Source organism: Vidua macroura, chromosome 6 (assembly GCF_024509145.1).
Source record: "Vidua macroura isolate BioBank_ID:100142 chromosome 6, ASM2450914v1, whole genome shotgun sequence".
NCBI lineage: Eukaryota > Metazoa > Chordata > Aves > Passeriformes > Viduidae > Vidua > Vidua macroura.
In genome coordinates, this window is record NC_071576.1 from 22,410,419 (window position 1) to 22,434,954 (window position 24,536).

General features: G+C 43.0%; 1 protein-coding gene across 8 annotated transcripts in view; it reads right to left on the reverse strand.

Moving 5' to 3' along the window:
• ESRRB (estrogen related receptor beta) overlaps nt 1–24,536 on the reverse strand; it is a 186,750-nt gene that overhangs the window by 12,574 nt on the left and 149,640 nt on the right. For all 8 annotated transcript variants that reach the window (XM_053980341.1, XM_053980342.1, XM_053980340.1 and 5 more), the window contains 2 exons: nt 4,974–5,084; nt 4,188–4,349 (listed from right to left, as the gene is read on the reverse strand). In XM_053980341.1, coding sequence (XP_053836316.1) covers nt 4,188–4,349; nt 4,974–5,084 — 273 coding nt within the window. The remainder of the gene's footprint in view (nt 1–4,187; nt 4,350–4,973; nt 5,085–24,536) is intronic.

Here is a 24,536-nt window from a genome sequence, read left to right on the forward strand (position 1 = left end):
TGGGATCTCTTTTTCTATCTGCACTATCTCAGCTGGGGAAGGGAAGGCAGAAGGGTGGGTTAGTGGTATTTATTTATCTCTACGCCATGTTTTGTGTTTGTGTTGCCAGGGGAAGCAAAGGGTGATAATGGCCTGGCAGCCCTTGGACATCCAATTTCCCTTATCAGGCCACTGAATAGAAAAGAGGCCCCAGGCCACATTAATTAACAGATACCAATCAGCTGTCACGTGCTGTGTGTGCAAGGTCTGAGGGGAGCAGTGGGTGGGAGGGAAGAATCAATAAACCATTGGGGAGGAGTGCCAGAGGGAACAGCTAAAGAGGAGTCCAGGCTACTGGGGAGAAGAGCTGCAAATCCAGCTCCACGGCTGTGAGAGTGATTCCTGTACAGCACAGCCTGTGCTCCACATAGCCCTGATGAATCCCACCTCTTGCTTGGGCTGGGAGGTGGGTGCCTTGTCCTTTACCTCACCCTTCTGCCCCTTCTGCCCTGCCCTCAGAACTGTGCTGCTCTGGAATGCAGCCCTCCTGACTCAATCCAAGTGCAGGCTGCTGCAGCTCCAATGCTTGGGATCCTGTCTCCACAGCTCTGCCTGCTGCACAGGGAGCAGCAGGCAGAGAGTAGCCCTGAGATTAAAGGTGCACTGTTCCGCTCTTTAGAACTTGAGATCTCTCCTTTGGTCATCCCTCTCCTAGCTCTGACAATGGAGGTAAATCCAGCATTTAGGCTGCTGCCTTAAGTCCATTTTCTGGATCAGTCACATGGCCTTTCTGCATCTTCATTCCCCATCTGCATTACAAAAAGCATTAGGCCATTGCCTCACCGAAGTCTGCCAACAACATTTCTTAAAGATTGAGAAACAGTCACGTAGTAGAGTGAGAGGATCCAGGACAGGCATGGCTCGTGCTTTTCTGCTACAGAATAAAGTAGAAAAATTGATTTAACTCTAGCAGTAGCCTGTACACGCAACATCTCTATTAACTGCCCTTTCCCAGAGGCTGTTGTGGCAAGTGAGAACAGGAGATACCATATTTTACCCTTTGCCAAGAAGAACAGAAGAGCCGGCTCTCAAGAATTGCTAGGACACAACTGTTTTGCATTCTTTCATTGCCTGTTGATGGCGCAGCATCTAGAAAATGCCCTTAGTGATCTGTTTCTTGCTCCTTTTCTCAAGTCTGACCCTGAAAGGTACCTAATCCACCACTGCTCCAAAGGAGAGCCCCTGGCTCCAGCACAGAGCTGCATGCATGTTTCCTTCCTTCTCAGGTGCACCTTGAGAAAAACTGCTTTATTTGCAACAGCTGATGTGATATTCAGGTTGGGGATTTTAATTTTAATTTTTTTATTATTATTATTTCAGTGGTTTGGCAGTGGGAGCTCCCAGAATTTAAAAAAAAAAAAAATCACATAATTTGTGGCAAGTGGAGTTCATAATCTGTTAATTTATTATCATTTCTGTCATCTTGGAGGGCCATTAGCAGAGGTAATAAAAGGAGATGTAATTATAGGATCTGAGGCCACTCCAGACACAGCTGCTGTCACTCCACTAGCCATATTTCATTCTGTGCTAGTACTAATGTCTTCCTGGTGAGAACAGCACAACAGCTACCCTGGGAGAGCCTTCATCATCACCCCTCAAGAGAAGTCCTGTCACCCTGCATCAAAGCAAGAAGAAAAGAAGGATGTTGTTCCAAGACCATTTCCATGGGGGGAGAGTGAGTAGTGGGGAGGGGGCCTCATACAGAAGGGAACAACCCCACATTGAGTAAGTGTGGCTTTTGAGCTCATGGCTAATATGGATATTGAGCTAATAACATTTGCTAAACACGATTAAACATGTTTTAATGTTATCATAGGAAAGTGTGTTTAAGTTTTACTGATTTCACTGATTTTATTTGCTAATAAAACTTCTACTTTGGGGTAGAAGTTTGTGTTGACACCTGGGATCCTTCAGGGTTGGTATGACTTTAATGTCACATCTTTCTTTACTAATTCCAGGGTGAATACAAGGCAGGAATATGTGACTTTTTTTTCCTTTCTCCATCCTTCTCTGATGAAGAGTTTATCCACAAAGGAAGCAATGTCATGTTTTGCTAAAAATTCTTGGAAGGCAGAAATACAGGGCATAGATAATTTAGACATCTGGCAGACTCCTGGCCCTGCCCTGCTCTGCCCCCTTGCTGCATAACTCAGTATGTTTCATACTTGTTGCAGAACTACAGAGTTTTTGTTCCATTATTATGAACTGTCTTTTATTATCTTTTTTTCTTAGTACTGCTCTCTTATGTAACAATTCCTGAGCTCTCACCTGTGCACAGTGAGAAAATACTCCTGCTGCTCTGAACTGTGCCAGGCTGATTACTGTGGCTGTTACTGTGTTGTAGGGCCTTTGATAGGAGAGGAAAATACACGGAGAAATTTGAGATGATGGCAGGTATGTCCCGATTTCAGAAAAGAGAGAAAGAGCCCCTTTCACAGTGCAGGAGCAATCTCTACTATACTCCTGTTCTGGGACAGTATTGCCAGGATGGAAAACTCTGTAGGAATTTGGCTCTTCCCACAGGCACAAGTTAGGGAACTACAGTAGGGCACTCTGGGTGAACAGAAATAGCCAAGGTTAGAGGGATGTACAACAGCACCTCACTGGACAGCCACAGCAGCTAATTGCATTGCATTAAAACCATTCCTGTTAACACGCCAGGTATTGGGTTAGTAGAGCAATCCAGGCTGAGTTCCCTAATCACCACTGTAACCCTGCTTGTGATGAATCAGCCCCAGATGGATTCCAGCACTAGTGATGGGTATAATCCCTGCAGATATGGCAGATCTCATGTAAGAAGGGCATCACCAAGATTAACCTCTTCTCAGAAATACTGTCCTGAAAATGTTCCTTTAGACTTCAGAGTCCCATCTCATAACAATCCATATTCCATATAGCCCAGAGAACTATTATCTCTTGGGTGTCAGGAGAAACAGTCTACAGAAAAAGAGAAGCAGCTACAAAAAAGCCAAAAGAGAAGCAATAGAAAGAAACAAAATACGTGGGAAAACTAAACTGTTGATCACATATGTTAAGATACGTCATCAAAAAAAAAAAAATTAAGAAAGCCAAGAAGCAAAGCAAAACAACACAGACCCATGCAGTGGAAGACATAGGCAGCATGCAGTAAATCCTGTGATCCTGTATCAGAGCCTCATATATTCTCCTTACAAAAGAAAGGGGAACAGAAGGCAGGAGATAGCTGAAGTGAGCTGTTTATAAACAGCTTTAGTGAGCTGTTCATAGTGAGTTTCTGAAGCAATCTTTGGAAAGCAGCCTTGTAATTCCCAAGGATATCCTCTAAGTTCCCTGGCTAACCTTATCCACACACAAATCCAATCTATCTGTTTCTGGTGGGGCTGGAGAGAGACTAGAGAGAGGGGAGCATTTTCCCTTCCCCATCCAAATCTGAGAAGAACGCAGAACTCAACATTGAGGACCATATCTGCTCCTTCAGCCTCAGCCCACCCTACCTGCAGGTGTGGGACACTTGCTATGTCACTCAGTCACACAGACACACACTGCTTATAGTCAGTGAGCCTTCCAAGGCCAGTCACACTGCCAATAAGTGTCCTCTTTATTTGTCAACAAAGAATCTTGAGATTCACTGGAAAAGCACATCTTCCATCGCAATGGGATTTGTTCTGTGACAAATCCATTATGACAAGCTTTCGTGAGTCTGGACAAGAATGCCTACTGCTGAGAAGGTGTGTATCTGCCTTGTTATGAGCAATAAAGTCCAGTCACTGCCATAATATTTATTCAGCTATAAACACAACAGACCTAGGTCATGTTGATGTAGTGCAAAACTACCAAAGTCCACCATACCATCCCTAAGGCTATTTCCCAAGTGCTTTCACTGGGCCACTCAATGCTAGATACAGCAGAGAACTTCATTGTATCATATCAAAGCCTTCTGTGTAATCCCAGGGCACACACATGTACAGTGATCAATTTATGCACCTCCATCATAGGCTGCACTGGAGTTTGTGAGCAATGAGAGCCCATCTCTAGCAGTATTTTGTAACAGTACTTTCCACCCATCAGTATAGGAAAAAGTCCTTGCTGAGACCAAAACTGATAAGCACACAGACAAATCATAGCTCCCTTTGCTGTTCATGCTTACACCCTTGTAATTCCCCATTTACCTGGGATGTGCTTTGCCCAGCCAATGATCACCACCAGTTCCCTGTCTGCCAGGTCACAGAGGGTTGTCAGGGCTTTGATGTCACTCTCCGGCATGGTTGGGTCAGGCATGGCATAAATCTTCTCTGGCTCAGCCACCAGCAAGTGGGAGACGATCTTAGTCACTGCACATTTCAAAGGAGAAGTTGTTGTATCTCTTGTGACATAAGGTGAACCCTCCTGGGATAAGACATGACTATAGAGCCCCTAGGACCTCAGTAATGGTTTTGGTCACAACAGAAAACCACACTGCAGCTACACAAGCTGTAGTGATCTGCCTATGACAAACCAGCTCTGCACAGGCATGACAAAAGCAGGAAGTTGCTGTAATGTTGTCAGTTCAGTCATTGTCAGGTAGGTCCACTGAGGGGAGAAGGAGGTATAAGCAAAAAGTTGGTGGGATGTGGAAAAGTTTAAAGAGCTATGGGTAGTATTGAAGAGAGTAATCAGCATGGGACTGGTTTTGTTAACATGGCTTGGGTAAAGGAAAAGATCAGAATATCACTAAATGGATTTACATAATCTCCTAGGAAAGGTCTGGTATTTAACCTTAGCTACAATGAATACAGTACCTCAGCTGTACCTAGGCCTGTCTAATTATCTCTACACTACAATCACAAGAAAAAATTCCAGTACTGTTGACTGATACAGGAATTGGAAGTGACAATTGCTACACTGTACTTTTAGGAGATCAGTGAAAAGAAATATAGTGGCAGCTCAGAGGACCACAATTCAAGACCAATACATACATGGCTTTTTAGCTGGGGGAGGGATCTGTAAGCTCAGGTAAGTGCTGCTCTCAGAATCCAGTCTCCTTTTGTATTTCTGACGGCCTCCACGGACTCGATCCAGACGAACACCTGCAGGTAAAACCAAAAAGTCCTCATGATTCCTTAGTGTCTTACAGAACCTTGACATGCAAATACTAAAATTTGCTAAGCAAGATGTTCCCCACACTCCAGGGAGCTTCCCTCTCCCTTGAGGGAAGATCTCAGAGATCTCACTTGAGATCTCAGCTGAACCCATAAATCTCAATACCAGCTAGACTGCCTCCAGCTCTAAGCATGCTGCTCTGAGCTTTACTTTATTCAAAACATTAATGAACACAGAAATTAACCCATTCAAACTCTTGAATCACTATAAATCTGATGGGCAAATGAAAAACTTCAGAACTCAATGCCCTCTACATGATCCTGCTTTTAAAAAGAAAGACTTTAAATGTCAATCAAACTAGAAGTTATAAAAATAAGCTTTTAGATTGGTCTTAAAAATGAGAAGTTAAATGTTCTGTGACCTCTCACTGTTTATATTTGAATAAAGTGACCTATAGTGTTATAAACGGGACCACACTCCTGGTACTAAAAGTGATTTCAGCATTTATTATAATAAAAAGAAAGGCCTAAAGCATGGGGGCCGAGCAGGAGCGTTCTTGTTGAGGATGCTGCGGTGCCAGCGCTGGGTCTTCCTGAGCAGTGATGTCCCCCACGTTCCAGCTGGAGTGGCACATCTTCAGTGGGTCAGATGCCCCTCTTTATACTGTTTTTTGTCCCTTTGGATTGGTTTCGTTTTGGATCTTTCATTTGCATGAAGGTTTAAGGCGCTTGATTGGCCCATTACAGTTCTGTCCAGTCTGGTGCGTTTCGCTGGAGGTGGTGCACTTTACTTAGGTGTAATATGGGACGTTGAGTACCGTATTTCTTGTAACTACCCTTTTAACCCCTTTTACCATAACCAAACTAACAGTACATGCTTAACAACTATCAACTATTTTACAACTGTTTCTAACCTATTTTTAACACATAGCAAAGAGATAATGAACTATGAATTCAACAAAGATGTTTCAGCCTTGATCAAGTAAGGCAACTGTAATAAAAGTAGAATACAAATAAACAGAATCAAATAAAGCAATGATAAAGATGAAGTAGGGAGACACTGAAGAATTTGTTGCAGCTCTTTCAAAATACAGTGAAAAAATTCCCAGTGACTGGGAAGTACCAGTGCTGGTCACCATGCAAAAAACCATAGCATCATCAACAGACCAGGAATAGCAAATAAGTTGTCGTATCAGTACAAAATACGATGTTAAAAAGAAATTGTGAAAAAAAACCCTACAGATATTTGTGCAGTTGTCTGTTTTTTCTGACCAGCCATATGGACTCTGATAATCAGTCTGTGAAATTGGGGTAACTCAGCCTTGCTGGGAGAAATAGTTTTGGGAAAAAAATCTTTCAAGGTAAAGGTAGAAGCATTTCATTACAATAAAATTTTGAATTTACACTATACAAGTACTTCCTTAGAAACACCCAGGAGTTTATCTAGTCTGATCATGGGAACCAATTATGTGATACACTTAATCACGTTAAGCCATTAATATTTTGCAATCATACTGCTACATAAACACAAACAATTAAAAGCAAACACTCCACATTAGTTTTGAAGTGACACTTTTTGAACAACCGGTACACCTGAAAAAAAACTGCAGTTGGCTGGCAAATATTCTACCCTAGAAGGAGGCATGTCACACTGCATTTCAATGCTATGTTTGCTTACTCTGTCAGGGAAAAGATAAAGCTTTTACTGTGATGCTCACACCAGCCACACCTGCACCACCTGAAACTGCTACTTGCAACAACACCTAGATCCCAATACTCTTCATGGCTAGAGCACCAAAACCATTTGACTACCAATTGCCCCCTAAGCAACAAGAATACCAGGCCAACAACACTCAGTCTGGCAGCAGGAACTCCCACTGAGCAGGAGAAGCAGGAATGAGCAGAGCAAGGGAGCTGCTGCTGTGGGTGGCTGCTGTGGGAGGACAGCAGATGTTGGAGAAGATGGAGAGAAAGGTATGAAGCTGATATAGGTGAACTCAGGTCACACTGAATAATTTCTTTCCCCTGTCCCATTTTCCATTTCTTACTCTCTATGGAGAATTCATGGACATCCCTAAGTACCACCTTTCCCTTGCATTACATGGTATTGTTTCTGAAAATGATGCCTATTGCTTCTTTTACTTCCATTTCCAGTGGCAGGTAGCCTGTGGGCAAAACTTCCTGGGAGCCCAAACACACTTCAGAGAGCAATTTCAAAAAGGACAGCCAGGGAATCCCAAATCTGAGGTTATCTAGGGAGATCCCAAAGGAACAGCAGTAATAAAGTCCTGGATGAAGCAGGAAATTTTCACTTCTATCCATGATTTCTTTCCCTCTATAAATGTGCCCTTGTTTCTTAAGAAATAAGACTCTATTCCATGCTTTGCCAAATGAATGACAGCTACCTATAAGCCAGGAAAGAAGGGATGGACACAAATTTCTGGAACTGCCAGTAAACCAAATAACCAGGTATGAAAAATAAAAGGATCAGGAATACACTGTTAGAAGATTATAGAGGAATTCAGAACAGGCTGCCAAGACTCAGGACTGAATCACATCTTCCCAGGACCCACTCAGATAAGGATCATAGCTGGGTGAATTCCCTCACACCAGTGGTCGGGGGAGGGAAAGAGGGAGATGCCATTCTCCGCCGGCAGAAACCAACGCACAGCCCTCCAGGATGCTTTTGTTGTGCAGTTTGCTAAGCAGCAGGAGGGAGAAATAGGAGGAGTAGGGAGGAAATGGGGGAAGGAGTCTGTTTCCTCCTCCCAAGGAGAATGCCATCCTCCAGTGCTTGGCAGAGGGATGGCTGCACAGGTTGCAGCAGTATTAGGGACCCTCAATCAGATTATAAGGACACAAGGGACTTAAGTGCATTAAAAAAAGATAAGAAAGATGCAGAGAGATTTACCCTCCATCCCTCCTTCCCCCACTGAGCAGATAGAGGTCTGTTTGCCCAAGGACTTCAGCTTGTTAATTCTGAACAACTTTGTCCTCCTCTTGTTCCCCTTCCCTTGTGACACTCCTTGAGGCAAACGTTTTCAATCAGCACTTGCAGAGCCACAGTTCTACCCTGTCAATGTCGCTCCAGCCGCAGAGCTGGTGAGAGCCCCACACAGCACATGCCAGCTCCAGCTGCTGAGTGCAGTGACCCACAGGTGCTACAGTAAACAAAAGCATTTCAACCTTCCAAGTCCCTGACTGTGACACTCCAGACATAAACATCATGGTAAAATCCTTTTTCTAAATACCTGACAGCCTAATGGGTCATATCTAGATGGAAGGAAAGGGCATGGCCAAAAATCAGTACCTGTAGTATCTAGGTACTCAGGTTAATACCTGCTGCTCTGCTTGATTTCCTCTGTGGTTGATTTTAAGACAGGCAGGCTGGTTACAGTGCAGCTCTGAGAGGGACACTAAAGGACAGACATTAAAATGGAGTGGGGAGGTGTGGTGGGTGAGAACGGAGAAGCAGCATGAAGGAAAACACTAAGCAGAGAAGAAATGGAGGGGATGTAAGCTGAGATATGAATGGAAGTGAAAGAATGTAAGGAAAAGGAAGACGAGAGAGGGCTGGAGCAAAGCTGAGGGGCATGCAGGCTGTAATGACAAGGGCAGGTTAAACACCACATGTGCAGCCACCTGAGCATTAACTGCAAGATGCAGCAGCCATGCATGAGATGCAGCTGTTCATGCTGAAGACTTACATAGGATTTGGTACTGCAGCCTGACAACAAGAAAGCAGCAAAATAAAGCTCCTGCACAAATCCTATGCTCACATGAATCACAACAGGCCAGTTCAAAGGAGAGAAGACACTCATCCTACAAAAATGTCACCACCACAGGCACTCCTGGACCCCGCTTTGTGTCAGCAAGGAGTTGAGATCCACAGTACAGGACAAAGTCTGGAAAGCACCACCCCTTGATAACTTATCTTGCTGGCAGTTCCCTCAAATTAAGGCTGTCTATCCTGGAAACATGCCCTCTCCTCCCATTCCCCTGTATGGCAAGAAACTGCTGCTGTTCATTCAATTTTGTTACCTTTTGAGAGACCCTGCATAAAAGCCCTCCTCATCTGACCTAGCTATGGAGCTGACCCTGGTGTACGCCACAGGGATTGAGCTCCAGCTCCCCCACAGATTGTTCTCAGCTCCCCTGCCTGCCCAAGCCCCTCTGACCTTGCAGGGAGGAGGGCAAGGCCAGGACTTGTGCAGGACTTCTCAGCTCAGCATCCTGCCGGGGCAGGGATGTCAGTTTTCTAAGCGTCCTGTGGGTGCCACTCATGTTCCAAGCACTCTCGCAGAGAGGTCTGTGCCAGCACCAAGCCTCTGCAGTGGGAGAGATCATCTGCTGATCATTCAAGCTCCCTGCACTTCTCTGACATGCCCCTTGGAGAGACGTCTGCCCGACAACTTTGGGATCAGATGTCCCCTCACCGACTTGATAACATCAGGCCTTGGGGTTTTTTTCTTAATGGAAGTAAAATAATTCCATCTTTTTTTAAAAGCTGGACCCAGGCCGAGACTGTCGGAAGTAAAAATAGCCGAGTATGCAGAGGCGACAGCACACAGAGTCAGGTTTAGTTTCTCTTTTGTTTTCTGGGGACTAAAAATACCCTTAAAAGCTCTGTGAAGCTAAGCCCCGGCCAGTGGGAAATGCAGTCAAGGCCCAATATCAGCTGTCGTGTCAAATTACCAGCCTCACCTCACTTTAAATCCAGTCCTATCACATGCCCATGGATTGACAGGAACAGAAAGATCTAGCTTGCCAAAAGAGCTAATGGAGGAGCCAAGCTACAGGGTTTGCATGGTACAATATGGGTCAAGACCAGGAAGGACACAACCAAAGGGAACACAGGGCAGGTGCTGGCCAGGAAGCAAAAGGGCTGCTTTTGCTGAGCTTCCCTGATACACTAACCAGGTCCTGTGTCCACTGCCCACCGAATCCTTGAGCTTCAGTTTCCACACTGCTCTCCCAGGGTCTGAGCTGGGGTGGTGCTCTGCAGAGCACCTGTCTCCAGGAGCTGCAGTCTAAAGTACATGGACTGGTACTGGCCAAGGAAGCTGGAATGTACAGGCTAAAAGCAGAGAAGAAAGGAAGGGAGAAGGGTTGTATCCAAAGTGTCTCCTACAAAATTTCCCTCTTCCTTTCTGCTCTGAACTTCAGGAGAGACAACAGCATGTGGTAATGGGATGAGTGAGCCAGGAGGAAGCCTATCAAGGAAACAGAAAGCAGAGATGACCATTAAAAGTCAGGCCTGCCAAGATGGAGAAAGAAATACACTATAGGGAAAAGCATCTCTGCCTAACAGGAATGGAGAGGCTGCAAACTGACAAGGCTCTCTTGTTACTCAGATTCCAGCTTGGGAATGACAAAAGATCCCTTTATACTCTTAGGCTCTAATGCTGTGGCAAAAAGAGACCAGCCCCTAGACAGTCTTCTGGAAGGTGACTGATGCGATTACCCAACTCATCTGAAATACAGGAAAGCAACTTGAGGGTCACAAATCAGCAGCGCCAGAAGAACCCAGTGACTAGGCTGGTGCAGATGACCAAGCCTGGAAATTACACTTGGAAAGAGAGGGTGAAGAACTATCCTGGGGATGAGGTGAAGTGGAGATGAAAATCCATCTCTTCTGTTACAAGAGCCTACAGAGAAATTAGATCAGTTCAAGTAGGATGCTGCAGCCTCTTCCACCTTTGATGGTTTCAGGGTTATGTTAGTCAGGTAGGAAAGTTTCTTCACTATCAGGCTGACTGAAGAGTCCCTGGATTCAGAGAAGACAGGCTAGCCCTGTGATACCTGATGATACCTGGTCCCAGAGGCTCTCAAATGCCTTGGAGCAGTGACACAAGGTTCCAGCTCCTCACACACAGAAACACAAGCAGCATGTCCCAGACGGTTGGTCCAAAGCATACAGAGTCAAGTGGAACCCACACAGCTTTCAAACGAGTCCTTCTCCTCTGCCAGTGCCAGCTGCATGGCTGCCAGCTCTGCAGGGCTGTCTGCAGTGCTAGCCACTGCTGTCTCTCAAATGTACATCTTTCTTCCCATGCTGAGCCCCTCTCACTTTGCTCCCCCCACTTTGCTCTCTCTGTGAACTCAGGAATTAACAAGGGCTTCAAGGGCTAATGGGAATAAAGAATACCTCAGTACCTTGTTCCCTGCAACAACTCTGTAATAAGCCTCACACCCACATGTTCACCCTGTGTCCATGGTCCATGCAAATGTTCTCCTCTGATTGCTTCCCTCCCAGCCCTCCAAACAGTCTGAAGCAGGTCTGCAGCTGTATTGGTTATGTCACCCATGGCCACAATACCTACACAGCAGAGGGCTAAGGGGCACTGTGCAAAAGGAACAGATGCAGGCACATGTCTGCTAGGAAAATACCAAGATTGCCTTTCACAACAGGACCTAAAAGAGGACAAAGCCTCAGCCCCACTGACTTTCCAAGAGGTAGAACTCAGAAATAAAGCCCCAAAGCAGTGTCTGGAGCCCTAGGTGTGATTTAACTCACCTTACTTTGATAGCTCCTTTCTGTGCATCTGGGCTCCCTTGACCCACAAGAGAAAAAAAAGCACCCCCACATTCAGCTCACTGGCCAGACACTTACCTGAGGAGGCATCATGACAGATACTTCTCTGCACTGATTACCAAGACAACCCCTGTGGGGTGAAACCAATGCTATCTCTAGTCTAGTTTTCTGTCTCAGTGTATTTCAGTGGAGCAGATTTTGAAACAGGTAGAGGAGCATAAGTATGGATCAAGAACAACAATTTTTGATATGTGACACAATGGAGAGGCCCTCACCACTACATGGAAAGTGGTCTCCTTGTGATGGAGGTCCACAGAGGAGAAGGAGTTAGACCCACCTACACAGCATCCTCTGCTTTGTCCAGCCTCTAACAGCAACTCTGCTTGAGCCTTGAAGCATCTCCTCAAGTCCTCACCTCAGCAGTGGCTTTTCTAATGCTAAGAACTACTGTCCACTTCTTATTGAATTCTTAATTTGGCACAGTTGTGCCAGGAAGTTCTGAATAAAGATCCTCTCAGGATACCCTGCAGGTCAAGAGCTGGCACAGTCTTCAAAGGTGAGTCAGGGAAAGGGATTGAGAATCTTGGCAGAGCTGAGTCACTGGTGCACACAGGTTATCAGAGGAGCATGCCTAAAGTTACTTGTAGAGCAGTGGAAGCATTTATTCAGTCCCATCCCATTCTTACTTACCTTGAAGAATCTTACCTGCTGTGTTGTCAAAACTGCCTAAAAGCTTCTAGGACAATGGCTGGGTTCTAAAAATCCCAGGATGGTTCTTGCAGTTTTTATCTGCTTCCTCTTTTCTGTATATAAGAGCACTAAGCACAGTTTTGTTGACAGAATACACAAAGTATTTATTATAAACCTATGTAGAAGTGATGCCTCTCTGAACCCACCTAGATGTATACTGATGGAACCTGGACTTCAATGTTTGAAAGAATGGAGATCTAGTTAGGTGTGGTAAGAACTACAAAATTCAAAATGAATGAGAGGAATCAAATTAAACAGATTCATAATCCATTAGATAAGGGAGAAAGTGTAGGGATGGTCCTGGATGTGCCATTCTTATGTCCAACCAAACAGGTACCAAGTTCACTCACAATTGTACACTCCAATGTACAATTTGTGAACAGTCCATCTGCTGGAAGCCTCCTCTTTGGAGAATTACCATCAACCTGCCAAAGGCAGCACATGCACTCTGTCACAACTCAGCTCCAGCCACATTGCAAATGCTCAATTTATGCCTTGGAAAATAGTTGGGTGTGGAAGATAGAGTCATCAAGATGCCACTCACTGCTCCCAGAGATCCCGTTTCAAAGGACAGGGGGTTGCCTGTCTGTTTTTAAACACAAGGATATTTTAGAGAAAGAAAAATAATTTTTTCATTCTCTTTTTTCATATGGATTCCTCCAATAGTGATATATCTGGCAGCGGCTGGAGGCAGAATACTCTATAAATACAAAGCCATTAAATTGCACACAGCAGCAACCTGATCGGGGCTACCTTTTAATTTCCTGACATAAGCTGGCCACTAACCCAATTACCCAGGGTCCCCAGAGGAGCCCTCATCCTTCCCAGGAAGCACAAAGCAAGAGCCCAAGCATATTGCAGGGATGTCAGCTGAGCTTTCACTGAAATCAAATATCTTTTTGAGAACACATGGTCTGGAAGCGGCAATGGGGGCAGGAGGGAGAGGCTGCTGGAAGCACTTTGCTCCATTGAGAGATTCTTTCACTTGAAAACAGAAATTAAACACCCTCCATTTGGTTACTTTGCCGAAAAGGAGCTGTGCTGTTGATTCAGTTTTCTGGATTTTAGTAGAAGATGAAGGCAAAGTTGTTAAGTGGAAGTGGTTTGAAATCACCAGTGCTTGGAATCCCTTGCTCAGATACTAGATACTAGACTGCATCAAATTTACAACATCACACAGCCAAGTCTGTCCAGGATGACAGATTTGATTCCTTGTGAAAAATTTATGACATCAGCAGCTGGTAAGGGAAACTGAAGAGTTAGGAATAAACACCAGGGCAAGTCCACTGAGTACAGGTTTTCCTAATCAGCTAGGGTCTTGAAGAGGAGGTGGATTTAACAGACAGCTGCTTCTGAAATTTGGGGATTACAGTCTCACCATCTCGGAAGTGGGGATCACCTCCAGCATTCACAGAGACGCAGGCACTTAGATGACACAAGGGTTACCAGGTTATTGCAAGTTTCTGGGAGGCAGGGTATTCCCAAAGACAGCAGGGAGAAGAAAGAAAGGGGAACAGGAAGATGAGCTGAATGAACTTTGTGGCTCTCTTCTGTAGACTTCTCTTGCCTGTTTCACTGCCTGGTGCTGCAGTGTCAGTATCCACACATTCCAGCAAACTTTACATCAGAAATAATATTGGACAGATAGGAGTCCAAGAGCTTGGGAGATTTGTAGTAAAGAATTTGGGTTCCCTGTTGAATTTTAATATGTTCTCTAGCATTTCTTTTTGAAATGCATTGGGAGCAAAGGAACAAAACCTGGGCAAGGAATGGTTGTACCGGAGCTTACTACAGCATAACAGTTTTGGGAAGAGAGAGAGTCATGCAGATAAGATAAATCACATGTCTTTACTGGATAACTGCCTAACTTCTCTCTTGCTGTTAAAAACTCTCCCTTTTCTGCATCCAGATCAAGATTATATATCCTTCTACCTTCCTTTTATTTGTAGACTTCACCCTCACCACACAAGGGTGATTCTTGAGAGCCAGGAGGCTAGGCCTGAGGACAACTTACCTTCAAAGACGTTCAGAGTGGGTAAAACACCTCATACAGGGCAGGTCTCCTATCCAAGGAATCCCCACTCCTGCTTTTAGCACATGCAGTGCATTTACTCCTGCGAACTCCTATCTTCTACTTTCTGAAATAAGGTATACCTGGTCTATCACAGGACACATCCCCAGCATCCTTTCAGTCTTTGCCCTCTTTCTTAGAAGCCAGACAGTGATGTCTGCAAGAAACTGGGCAGAAGCCATTCATACATCCCAAAAAGCTGCACTTAGGACTCAGTCATGAGCAGGACTCCGAGGAGAGAAGTCTGAGCACTAGCAGGGAGCAGAGGACAACTTCAGCAACATAATATAAATTACTTCCATTAAGGAGGAAAATAAGACTCAAAGTCTGGGGCAATAATCAATGGCATTTCAATGCCTGGATGAGATTTTTTTTACAGACATTTTCTTTGCTGTGTAGTTTTCTGTTGTGATGTGACACAATTGCATGTGCATGCACTTCATGAAAAGCATTTCATGACCCAGCTCCCAGCTTTGCTTCCTTTTCAGAACTGTTTATGCTCCATTTGGGTCTCTGCAGATGTGCCAGCATAGAACAGGGAACAACACAGCTTTAGATGTGCCAGCATAGAACAGGGAACAACACAGCTTTAAAAACAATACAATCCTTTGAGGAAAACGTTCTGCAGGGCTTCCACAAGAGGAAGGACCAAATAGTCAGATGACAGCCAGTCTGTTCTCTTTGGTGTGGCATGGTTTGATATGTCTGATACTGTCTCTCCTCCACTTGCCTGTCTGTCATTTCCAGCCAAAGATGAGTTCTGTAATGAGAGACCTTGATGTTTCATTGCAATTCACCTGTTATCCCCATCCCTCTTCTGATGATCTCAGAACATTTCCCTTTCATGGGCAGTACTGCATTTATGTGACAAGGTTTTGGTAGCAGGAGACTGCAGGGGTGGTTTCTGTGAGAAGACATCAGAAACTGCCCCTATGTCCACTCCAGACAGCTCCAAAATGGACCCACCACTGCCCAAAGCTCAGCAGTGCTGGTGCTGCCTCTGTGATAACAAATTCAAGAAGGGATAAAAGCAGCTGAGAGAGAGGCATGAGAAAATACAGAAGAACAGCCCTACAGATACCAAGGTCAGAGAAGAGGAAGTGCCCCAGGTTCTGGAGGACCTGGGGTGCCCCAGGTTCAGAGAGGCAGCAGAGGTGTGGAGGGCAAAATTGTGAGGTCATGTTTAACCAGCCAACTAATGTCCAAAATGAAACCTCTGAGCCCACATACACAAGCATCGTGTCATCTGAAATTACATCTGCCTCTTGAAGACAAACAGAAAGGTTATGGTGGCTAGAGCATGAATGGCAAGGGTATATTCTTCCTAAAACTGACAAGGTATACTGAGTTTTTAGAAGAGTTTTAAGCAGCCAAACTGCTGAAATTTCTCTGTCTATCATTCCAGAAATCCAGGAAGATCTAGATCTACTCTGTAGAGCCCACAGTTAAAGAACTACACTTAGTCATTGGAGGCACAATTGGAGACAGCGATAGGAGCAAAGAGAGGCAATGGGGCAGACAAACCCCGGGATTCCCAGCTCTGAACAATGCCTCTCCACTGCAAGTTGCAGGGCACACTTTTCCTGCACTGGCCATCCCCCCACACTAGACATAGAATCTTCTCCATTTGAGGTGAGCAGTATCACTGGTTGCTCAGGTTTCTTTGATTTTTCCAGAGCGGAGGGGCATGCAATTCTACTGGACAAAGCTGTGAAGATGCCCATCTCCACTGCCTGCAGGCTGGTGGTGCAGCAAGGCAAAGAGCAGCAGAGCACAGATTTTCTGGGGACAGTGCATCCCTACATGAACACTGGGACTGGAGTCTGCTGGAATGCTGGACTTGAGATTCAGCAGGTTCCTATACAAGCCTGCTAGGGCTAATTAATGCTCCCCGGGGGCACACTCCAGATGGAAGGGGAAAATGAGAGACAGACAGCCAGACAGGCCAACACTTCAGACATCTGAGCCAGCTGGGCTCCGTGGGCAGAGCTTTCTGCTTGCCACTTTCCCCAGTGAGTCTTGCCTGCTCTGCAGCACCACACCAGGAGAACTTGAGACAGCAAAGCTCTGGTGTCCGTGCAGTTCCCTTGCTGCAATACATTGATCAGAGCTCTCTTAAAGAAAGTGGCCTGGATATCTGAGACACCTATTGATTGCTTCATTGGCTCTCCTCCTGCCCTGATCCTCATTCACTCGGCATTGCCTGAATAACCTGCATGTCTGTGTCAGGGCCGGTCTCCCCGGATCTTAAAGGGCTACATTCACAGCTCTGTGCCTAGCTGCAACCTATGGAGGGAGAACAGATGTCTGGGAACCCTTATATGCAGCATCCAAGTCTCCTGCAGCATCAAGCTGAGCATTTCAGGTGCAAAGCAGATCTTAAGTCATGGTTATCTGTTCTTTACAATCTTTGAGTACTGATGCCTTCTGCTTCAAGAACAAGGTAACACCACATGCCCAGCAGGCAGGAGGTGGCATGTACATCATGTACGTCAACAATAATCAGGAAAATGAGAAGAAATCATGAAGACCTTAAATAGTTACTAATGGAATGTCATATCCTTCTCGAGCAAAAGGACAGTTTCTTTACCCAGAAACATCTCCACCAAGTTACAAGCCCAGTGGCTTGCCCAAGGACATCAAGGAGAAAACTGAAAAGAGAAGAACTGATTTATAGATCTTGCCTTTAACCAAAAGACTGATTTTCTCCAAACATTTGATAATCAAGCAGGACAAAGAACATGGCTTAGAAACCTTCTGCCATGCATAAACCCAGGGATGATAAGAGAGGTACACCAAGGCAAAGTAGGAAGGGGATCTATTAAAAGGAAAAATAATCATAACCCAAATATCAAGAGACATCTTGTCCTAATGAGAGTTTGGAGACTGCAGAATAGGCTCTCCAGGGAAACCAAAACACCAGGGATTTATAGAAACAGTTAAACTACTAGAATGGTACAGTTGGGAACACTCATGCCATGGCAGAGCAAAGGGATGGATGAGCTAATAGGATGACAGATCAGAGATGGAAAAGACCAATGAACCTTTTCTAATATGAAATCCCTAGTCAATTCTGCATTTTGAGCAATTCAAACAATTATGGATTTGTTCTTTCTAGAAACTCTTGGCTCTGTGGAGACCAAATTGTTTGACACCATTTTATTTCCTTCTTTGGATTGGCTTTTAAAGATGTGTATTGATTGAATTCTATATACTAATACTTTGTGCTTCCACCAAGCTTCACATAAAGTTAACTAATTGGTCCTGACAATAATTTTGCAAAGCAAAGCAGTATGACCCTTATCTCTCAGCTTGGGAGAAAGAAAGAAAGAAAGAAAGAAAGAAAGAAAGAAAGAAAGAAAGAAAGAAAGAAAGAAAGAAAGAAAGAAAGAAAGAAAGAAAGAAAGAAAGAAAGAAAGAAAGAAAGAAAGAAAGAAAGAAAGAAAGAAAGAAAGAAAGAAAGAAAGAAAGAAAGAAAGAAAGAAAGAAAGAAAGAAAGAAAGAAAGAAAGAAAGAAAGAAAGAAAGAAAGAAAGAGAAAAAAAGAACGAAGGAAAGAACGAAAGAACAAGAAAAAAAGAATGAAGGAAAGAACGAAAGAACGAGAAAAAGAGAACGAAGGAAAGAAAGAACGAAAGAACGAGAAAAAAAGAACGAAGGAAAGAAAGAAAGAACGAAAGAACGAGAAAAAAAGAACGAATGAAAGAAAGAAGGAACGAAAGAACGAGAAAAAGAGAACAAAGGAAAGAAAGAATGAAAGAACGAGAAAAAGAGAATGAAGGAAAGAAAGAAAGAATGAAAGAACGTGAAAAAAAGAACGAAGGAAAGAAAGAAGGAACGAAAGAATGAGAAAAAGAGAACGAAGGAAAGAAAGAAAGAAAGAAAGAAAGAAAGAAAGAAAGAAAGAAAGAAAGAAAGAAAGAAAGAAAGAAAGAAAGAAAGAAAGAAAGAAAGAAAGAATGAGAAAAAAAGAACAAAGGAAGGAAAGAAAGAACGAAAGAACGAGAAAAAGAGAACGAAGGAAAGAAAGAAAGAACGAGAAAAAAAGAACAAGAAAAAAGAACGAAGGAAAGAAAGAACGAAAGAACGAGAAAAGAGAAGGAAGGAAGGAAGGAAGGAAGGAAGGAAGGAAGGAAGGAAGAAAGAAAGAAAGAAAGAAAGAAAGAAAGAGAAAAAAAGAGCGAAAGAAAAAAAGAAAGAACAAAAGAACGAGAAAAAAAGAACGAAGGAAAGAAAGAACAAAAGAACGAGAAAAAGAGAACGAAAGAAAGAAAGAATGAAAGAACGAGAAAAAAAGAACAAAGGAAAGAAAGAATGAGAAGGAAAGAAAGAAAGAACGAGAAAGAAAGAAAGAAAGAACGAGAAAGAACAAAAAAGGAAGAAACAAAGAAAGAAAGAAAGAAAGAAAGAAAGAAAGAAAGAAAGAAAGAAAGAAAGAAAGAAAATAAAAGAAAGAAAGAACAAGAAAGAAAAAAATAAAAAGAAGAAAGAAAGTTCGAAAAAGGAAGAAAAAAAAGAAAGGACGAGAAAGAAAGAAAGAATGAGGAAAGAAAGAATGAGAAAAGAAAGAAAGAAGAAAGAAAGAGAGAACGAGAAAGACCGAGAAAGAAAGAAAGAAAGACCGAGAAAGAAAGAACGAGAAAGAAAGAACAAGAGAGAAAGAACGAAAAAGAAAGATAGAAAAAGGATAAAAGAAAGAAAGAACGAGAAAGAAACAAAGAAAGAACGAGAAAGAAAGAACGAGAAAGAAAGAAAGAAAGAAAGAAAGGAAGATAGAAAGAGAAAGAAAGATAGAACGAGAAAGAAAGAACGACGGAAAGAAAGAAAGAACGAAAGAACGAGAAAAAAAGAACGAAGGAGAGAAAGAACGAAACAACGAGAAAAAGAGAACGACGGAAGGAAAGAAAGTACGAAAGAACGAGAAAAAAAGAACGAAGGAGAGAAAGAACGAAAGAACGAAAGAACGAGAAAAAAAGAACGAAGGAGAGAAAGAAAGAACGAAAGAACGAGAAAAAAAGAACGAAGGAGAGAAAGAAAGAAGGAACGAAAGAACGAGAAAAAAAGAACGACGGAGGAAAGAAAGAACGAAAGAACGAGAAAAAAAGAACGACGGAGGAAAGAAAGAAAGAAGGAACGAAAGAAGGAGAAAAAAAGAACGACGGAGAGAAAGAAGGAATGAAAGAACGAGAAAAAAAGAACGACGGAGGAAAGAAAGAAAGAAGGAACGAAAGAAGGAGAAAAAAAGAACGACGGAGAGAAAGAAGGAATGAAAGAACGAGAAAAAAAGAACGACGGAGAGAAAGAAAGAAAGAAGGAACGAAAGAACGAGAAAAAAAGAACGAAGGAGGAGAGAAAGAAGGAACGAAAGAACGAGAAAAAAAGAACGACGGAGAGAAAGAAGGAACGAAGGAACGAGAAAAAAAGAACGACGGAGAGAAAGAAGGAACGAAGGAACGAGAAAAAAAGAACGAAGGAGGAGAGAAAGAACGAAAGAAGGAGAAAAAAAGAATGACTGAGAGAAAGAAGGAACGAAAGAAGGAGAAAAAAAGAACGACGGAGGAGAGAAAGAAAGAAGGAACGAAAGAACGAGAAAAAAAGAACGACGGAGGAGAGAAAGAAAGAAGGAACGAAAGAACGAGAAAAAAGAACGATGGAGAGAAAAAAGGAACGAAAGAACGAGAAAAAAAGAACGACGGAGAGAAAGAAGGAACGAAAGAACGAGAAAAAAGAACGACGGAGGAGAGAAAGAACGTAAGAACGAGAAAAAAAGAACGACGGAGGAAAGAAAGAAAGAAGGAACGAAAGAAGGAGAAAAAAAGAACGACGGAGAGAAAGAAGGAATGAAAGAACGAGAAAAAAAGAACGACGGAGAGAAAGAAAGAAAGAAGGAACGAAAGAACGAGAAAAAAAGAACGACGGAGAGAAAGAAAGAAAGAAGGAACGAAAGAGCGAGAAAAAAAGAACGAAGGAGAAGAGAAAGAAGGAACGAAAGACCGAGAAAAAAAGAACGACGGAGAGAAAGAAGGAACGAAGGAACGAGAAAAAAAGAACGAAGGAGGAGAGGAAGAAAGAAGGAACGAAAGAACGAGAAAAAAAGAACGACGGAGAGAAAGAAGGAATGAAAGAACGAGAAAAAAAGAACGACGGAGAGAAAGAAAGAAAGAAGGAACGAAAGAACGAGAAAAAAAGAACGACGGAGAGAAAGAAGGAACGAAGGAACGAGAAAAAAAGAACGACGGAGAGAAAGAAGGAAGGAACGAAAGAACGAGAAAAAAAGAACGACGGAGGAGAGAAAGAACGAAGGAACGAGAAAAAAAGAACGACGGAGGAGAGAAAGAAAGAAGGAACGAAAGAACGAGAAAAAAAGTACGACGGAGGAGAGAAAGAAAGAAAGAACGAGAAAAAAAGAACGACGGAGGAGAGAAAGAAAGAAAGAACGAGAAAAAAAGAACGACGGAGGAGAGAAAGAAAGAAGGAACGAAAGAACGAGAAAAAAAGAACGACGGAGGAGAGAAAGAAAGAAGGAACGAGAAAAAAAGAACGACGGAGGAGAGAAAGAAAGAAGGAACGAAAGAACGAGAAAAAAAGAACGACGGAGGAGAGAAAGAACGAAGGAACGAGAAAAAAAGAACGACGGAGGAGAGAAAGAAAGAAAGAACGAGAAAAAAAGAACGACGGAGGAGAGAAAGAAAGAAGGAACGAAAGAACGAGAAAAAAAGAACGACGGAGGAGAGAAAGAAAGAAGGAACGAGAAAAAAAGAACGACGGAGGAGAGAAAGAAAGAAGGAACGAAAGAACGAGAAAAAAAGAACGACGGAGGAGAGAAAGAAAGAAGGAACGAAAGAACGAGAAAAAAAGAACGACGGAGAGAAAGAAGGAACGAAGGAACGAGAAAAAAAGAACGAAGGAGGAGAGAAAGAACGAAAGAACGAGAAAAAAAGAACGACGGAGGAGAGAAAGAAAGAAGGAACGAAAGAACGAGAAAAAAAATACGAAGGAGGAGAGAAAGAAAGAAGGAACGAAAGAACGAGAAAAAAAGAACAACGGAGGAGAGAAGGAACGAAAGAACGAGAAAAAAAGAACGACGGAGAGAAAGAAGGAACGAAGGAATGAGAAAAAAAGAACGAAGGAGGAGAGAAAGAACGAAAGAACGAGAAAAAAAGAACGAAGGAGGAGAGAAAGAACGAAAGAACGAGAAAAAAAGAACGACGGAGGAGAGAAAGAAAGAAGGAACGAAAGAACGAGAAAAAAAGAACGACGGAGAGAAAGAAGGAACGAAGGAACGAGAAAAAAAGAACGAAGGAGGAGAGAAAGAACGAAAGAACGAGAAAAAAAGAACGACGGAGGAGAGAAAGAAAGAAGGAACGAAAGAACGAGAAAAAAAATACGAAGGAGGAGAGAAAGAAAGAAGGAACGGAAGAACGAGAAAAAAAGAACGACGGAGGAGAGAAGGAACAAAAGAACGAGAAAAAAAGAACGACGGAGAGAAAGAAGGAACGAAGGAACGAGAAAAAAAGAACGAAGGAGGAGAGAAAGAACGAAAGAACGAGAAAAAAAGAACGAAGGAGGAGAGAAAGAACGAAAGAACGAGAAAAAAAGAACGACGGAGAGAAAGAAGGAACGAAGGAACGACAAAAAAAGAACGAAGGAGGAGAGAAAGAACGAAAGAACGAGAAAAAAAGAACGAAGGAGGAGAGAAAGAACGAAGGAACGAGAAAAAAAGAACGACGGAGGAGAGAAGGAAAGAAGGAACGAAAGAACGAGAAAAAAAGAACGAAGGAGGAGAGAAAGAACGAAGGAACGAGAAAAAAAGAACGACGGAGGAGAGAAGGAAAGAAGGAACGAAAGAACGAGAAAAAAAGAACGACGGAGGAGAGAAGGAACGAAAGAACGAGAAAAAAAGAACGACGGAGGAGAGAAAGAAAGAAGGAACGAAAGAACGAGAAAAAAAATACGAAGGAGGAGAGAAAGAAAGAAGGAACGAAAGAACGAGAAAAAAAGAACGACGGAGGAGAGAAGGAACGAAAGAACGAGAAAAAAAGAACGACGGAGGAGAGAAAGAAAGAAGGAACGAAAGAACGAGAAAAAAAGAACGACGGAGGAGAGAAAGAACGAAGGAACGAGAAAAAAAGAACGACGGAGGAGAGAAGGAACGAAAGAACGAGAAAAAAAGAACGACGGAGGAGAGAAAGAAAGAAGGAACGAAAGAACGAGAAAAAAAATACGAAGGAGGAGAGAAAGAAAGAAGGAACGAAAGAACGAGAAAAAAAGAACGACGGAGGAGAGAAGGAACGAAAGAACGAGAAAAAAAGAACGACGGAGGAGAGAAAGAAAGAAGGAACGAAAGAACGAGAAAAAAAATACGAAGGAGGAGAGAAAGAAAGAAGGAACAAAAGAACGAGAAAAAAAGAACGACGGAGGAGAGAAAGAACGAAGGAACGAGAAAAAAAGAACGACGGAGGAGAGAAAGAAAGAAGGAACGAAAGAACGAGAAAAAAAGAACGAAGGAGAGAAAGAAGGAACGAAGGAACGAGAAAAAAAGAACGACGGAGGAGAGAAAGAAAGAAGGAACAAAAGAACGAGAAAAAAAGAACGAGAAAAAAAGAACGAGAAAAAAAGAACGACGGAGGAGAGAAAGAAAGAAGGAACAAAAGAACGAGAAAAAAAGAACGACGGAGGAGAGAAGGAACGAAAGAACGAAAGAACGAGAAAAAAAGAACGACGGAGGAGAGAAAGAAAGAAGGAACGAAAGAACGAGAAAAAAAGAACGACGGAGAGAAAGAAGGAACGAAGGAACGAGAAAAAAAGAACGACGGAGGAGAGAAGGAACGAAAGAACGAAAGAACGAGAAAAAAAGAACGACGGAGGAGAGAAAGAAAGAAGGAACGAAAGAACGAGAAAAAAAGAACGACGGAGAGAAAGAAGGAACGAAGGAACGAGAAAAAAAGAACGAAAGAGGAGAGAAAGAAAGAAAGAACGAGAAAAAGGAACGACGGAGGAGAGAAAGAAAGAAAGAAAGAACGAGAAAAAAAGAACGACGGAGGAGAGAAAGAAAGAAGGAACGAAAGAACGAGAAAAAAAGAACGACGGAGGAGAGAAGGAACGAAAGAACGAGAAAAAAAGAACGACGGAGGAGAGAAAGAACGAAAGAACGAAGGAACGAGAAAAAAAGAACGACGGAGGAGAGAAAGAATGAAAGAACGAGAAAAAAAGAACGACGGAGGAGAGAAAGAAAGAAGGAACGAAAGAACGAGAAAAAAAGAACGACGGAGGAGAGAAAGAACGAAGGAACGAGAAAAAAAGAACGACGGAGGAGAGAAAGAAAGAAGGAACGAAAGAACGAGAAAAAAAGAACGACGGAGGAGAGAAAGAACGAAAGAACGAAGGAACGAGAAAAAAAGAACGACGGAGGAGAGAAAGAACGAAGGAACGAAAGAACGAGAAAAAAAGAACGACGGAGGAGAGAAAGAACGAAAGAACGAAAGAACGGGAAAAAAAGAACGAAGGAGGAGAGAAAGAAAGAAGGAACGAGAAAAAAAGAACGACGGAGGAGAGAAAGAAGGAACGAAAGAACGAGAAAAAAAGAACGACGGAGGAGAGAAAGAAGGAACGAAAGAACGAGAAAAAAAGAACGACGGAGGAGAGAAAGAAAGAAGGAACGAGAAAAAAAGAATGACGGAGGAGAGAAAGAAGGAACGAAAGAACGAGAAAAAAAGAACGACGGAGGAGAGAAAGAAGGAACGAAAGAACGAGAAAAAAAGAACGACGGAGGAGAGAAAGAAGGAACGAAAGAACGAGAAAAAAAGAACGACGGAGGAGAGAAAGAAAGAAGGAACGAGAAAAAAAGAATGACGGAGGAGAGAAAGAAGGAACGAAAGAACGAGAAAAAAAGAACGACGGAGGAGAGAAAGAAGGAACGAAAGAACGAGAAAAAAAGAACGACGGAGGAGAGAAAGAAGGAACGAAAGAACGAGAAAAAAAGAACGACGGAGGAGAGAAAGAACGAAAGAACGAAGGAACGAGAAAAAAAGAACGACGGAGGAGAGAAAGAACGAAGGAACGAAAGAACGAGAAAAAAAGAACGA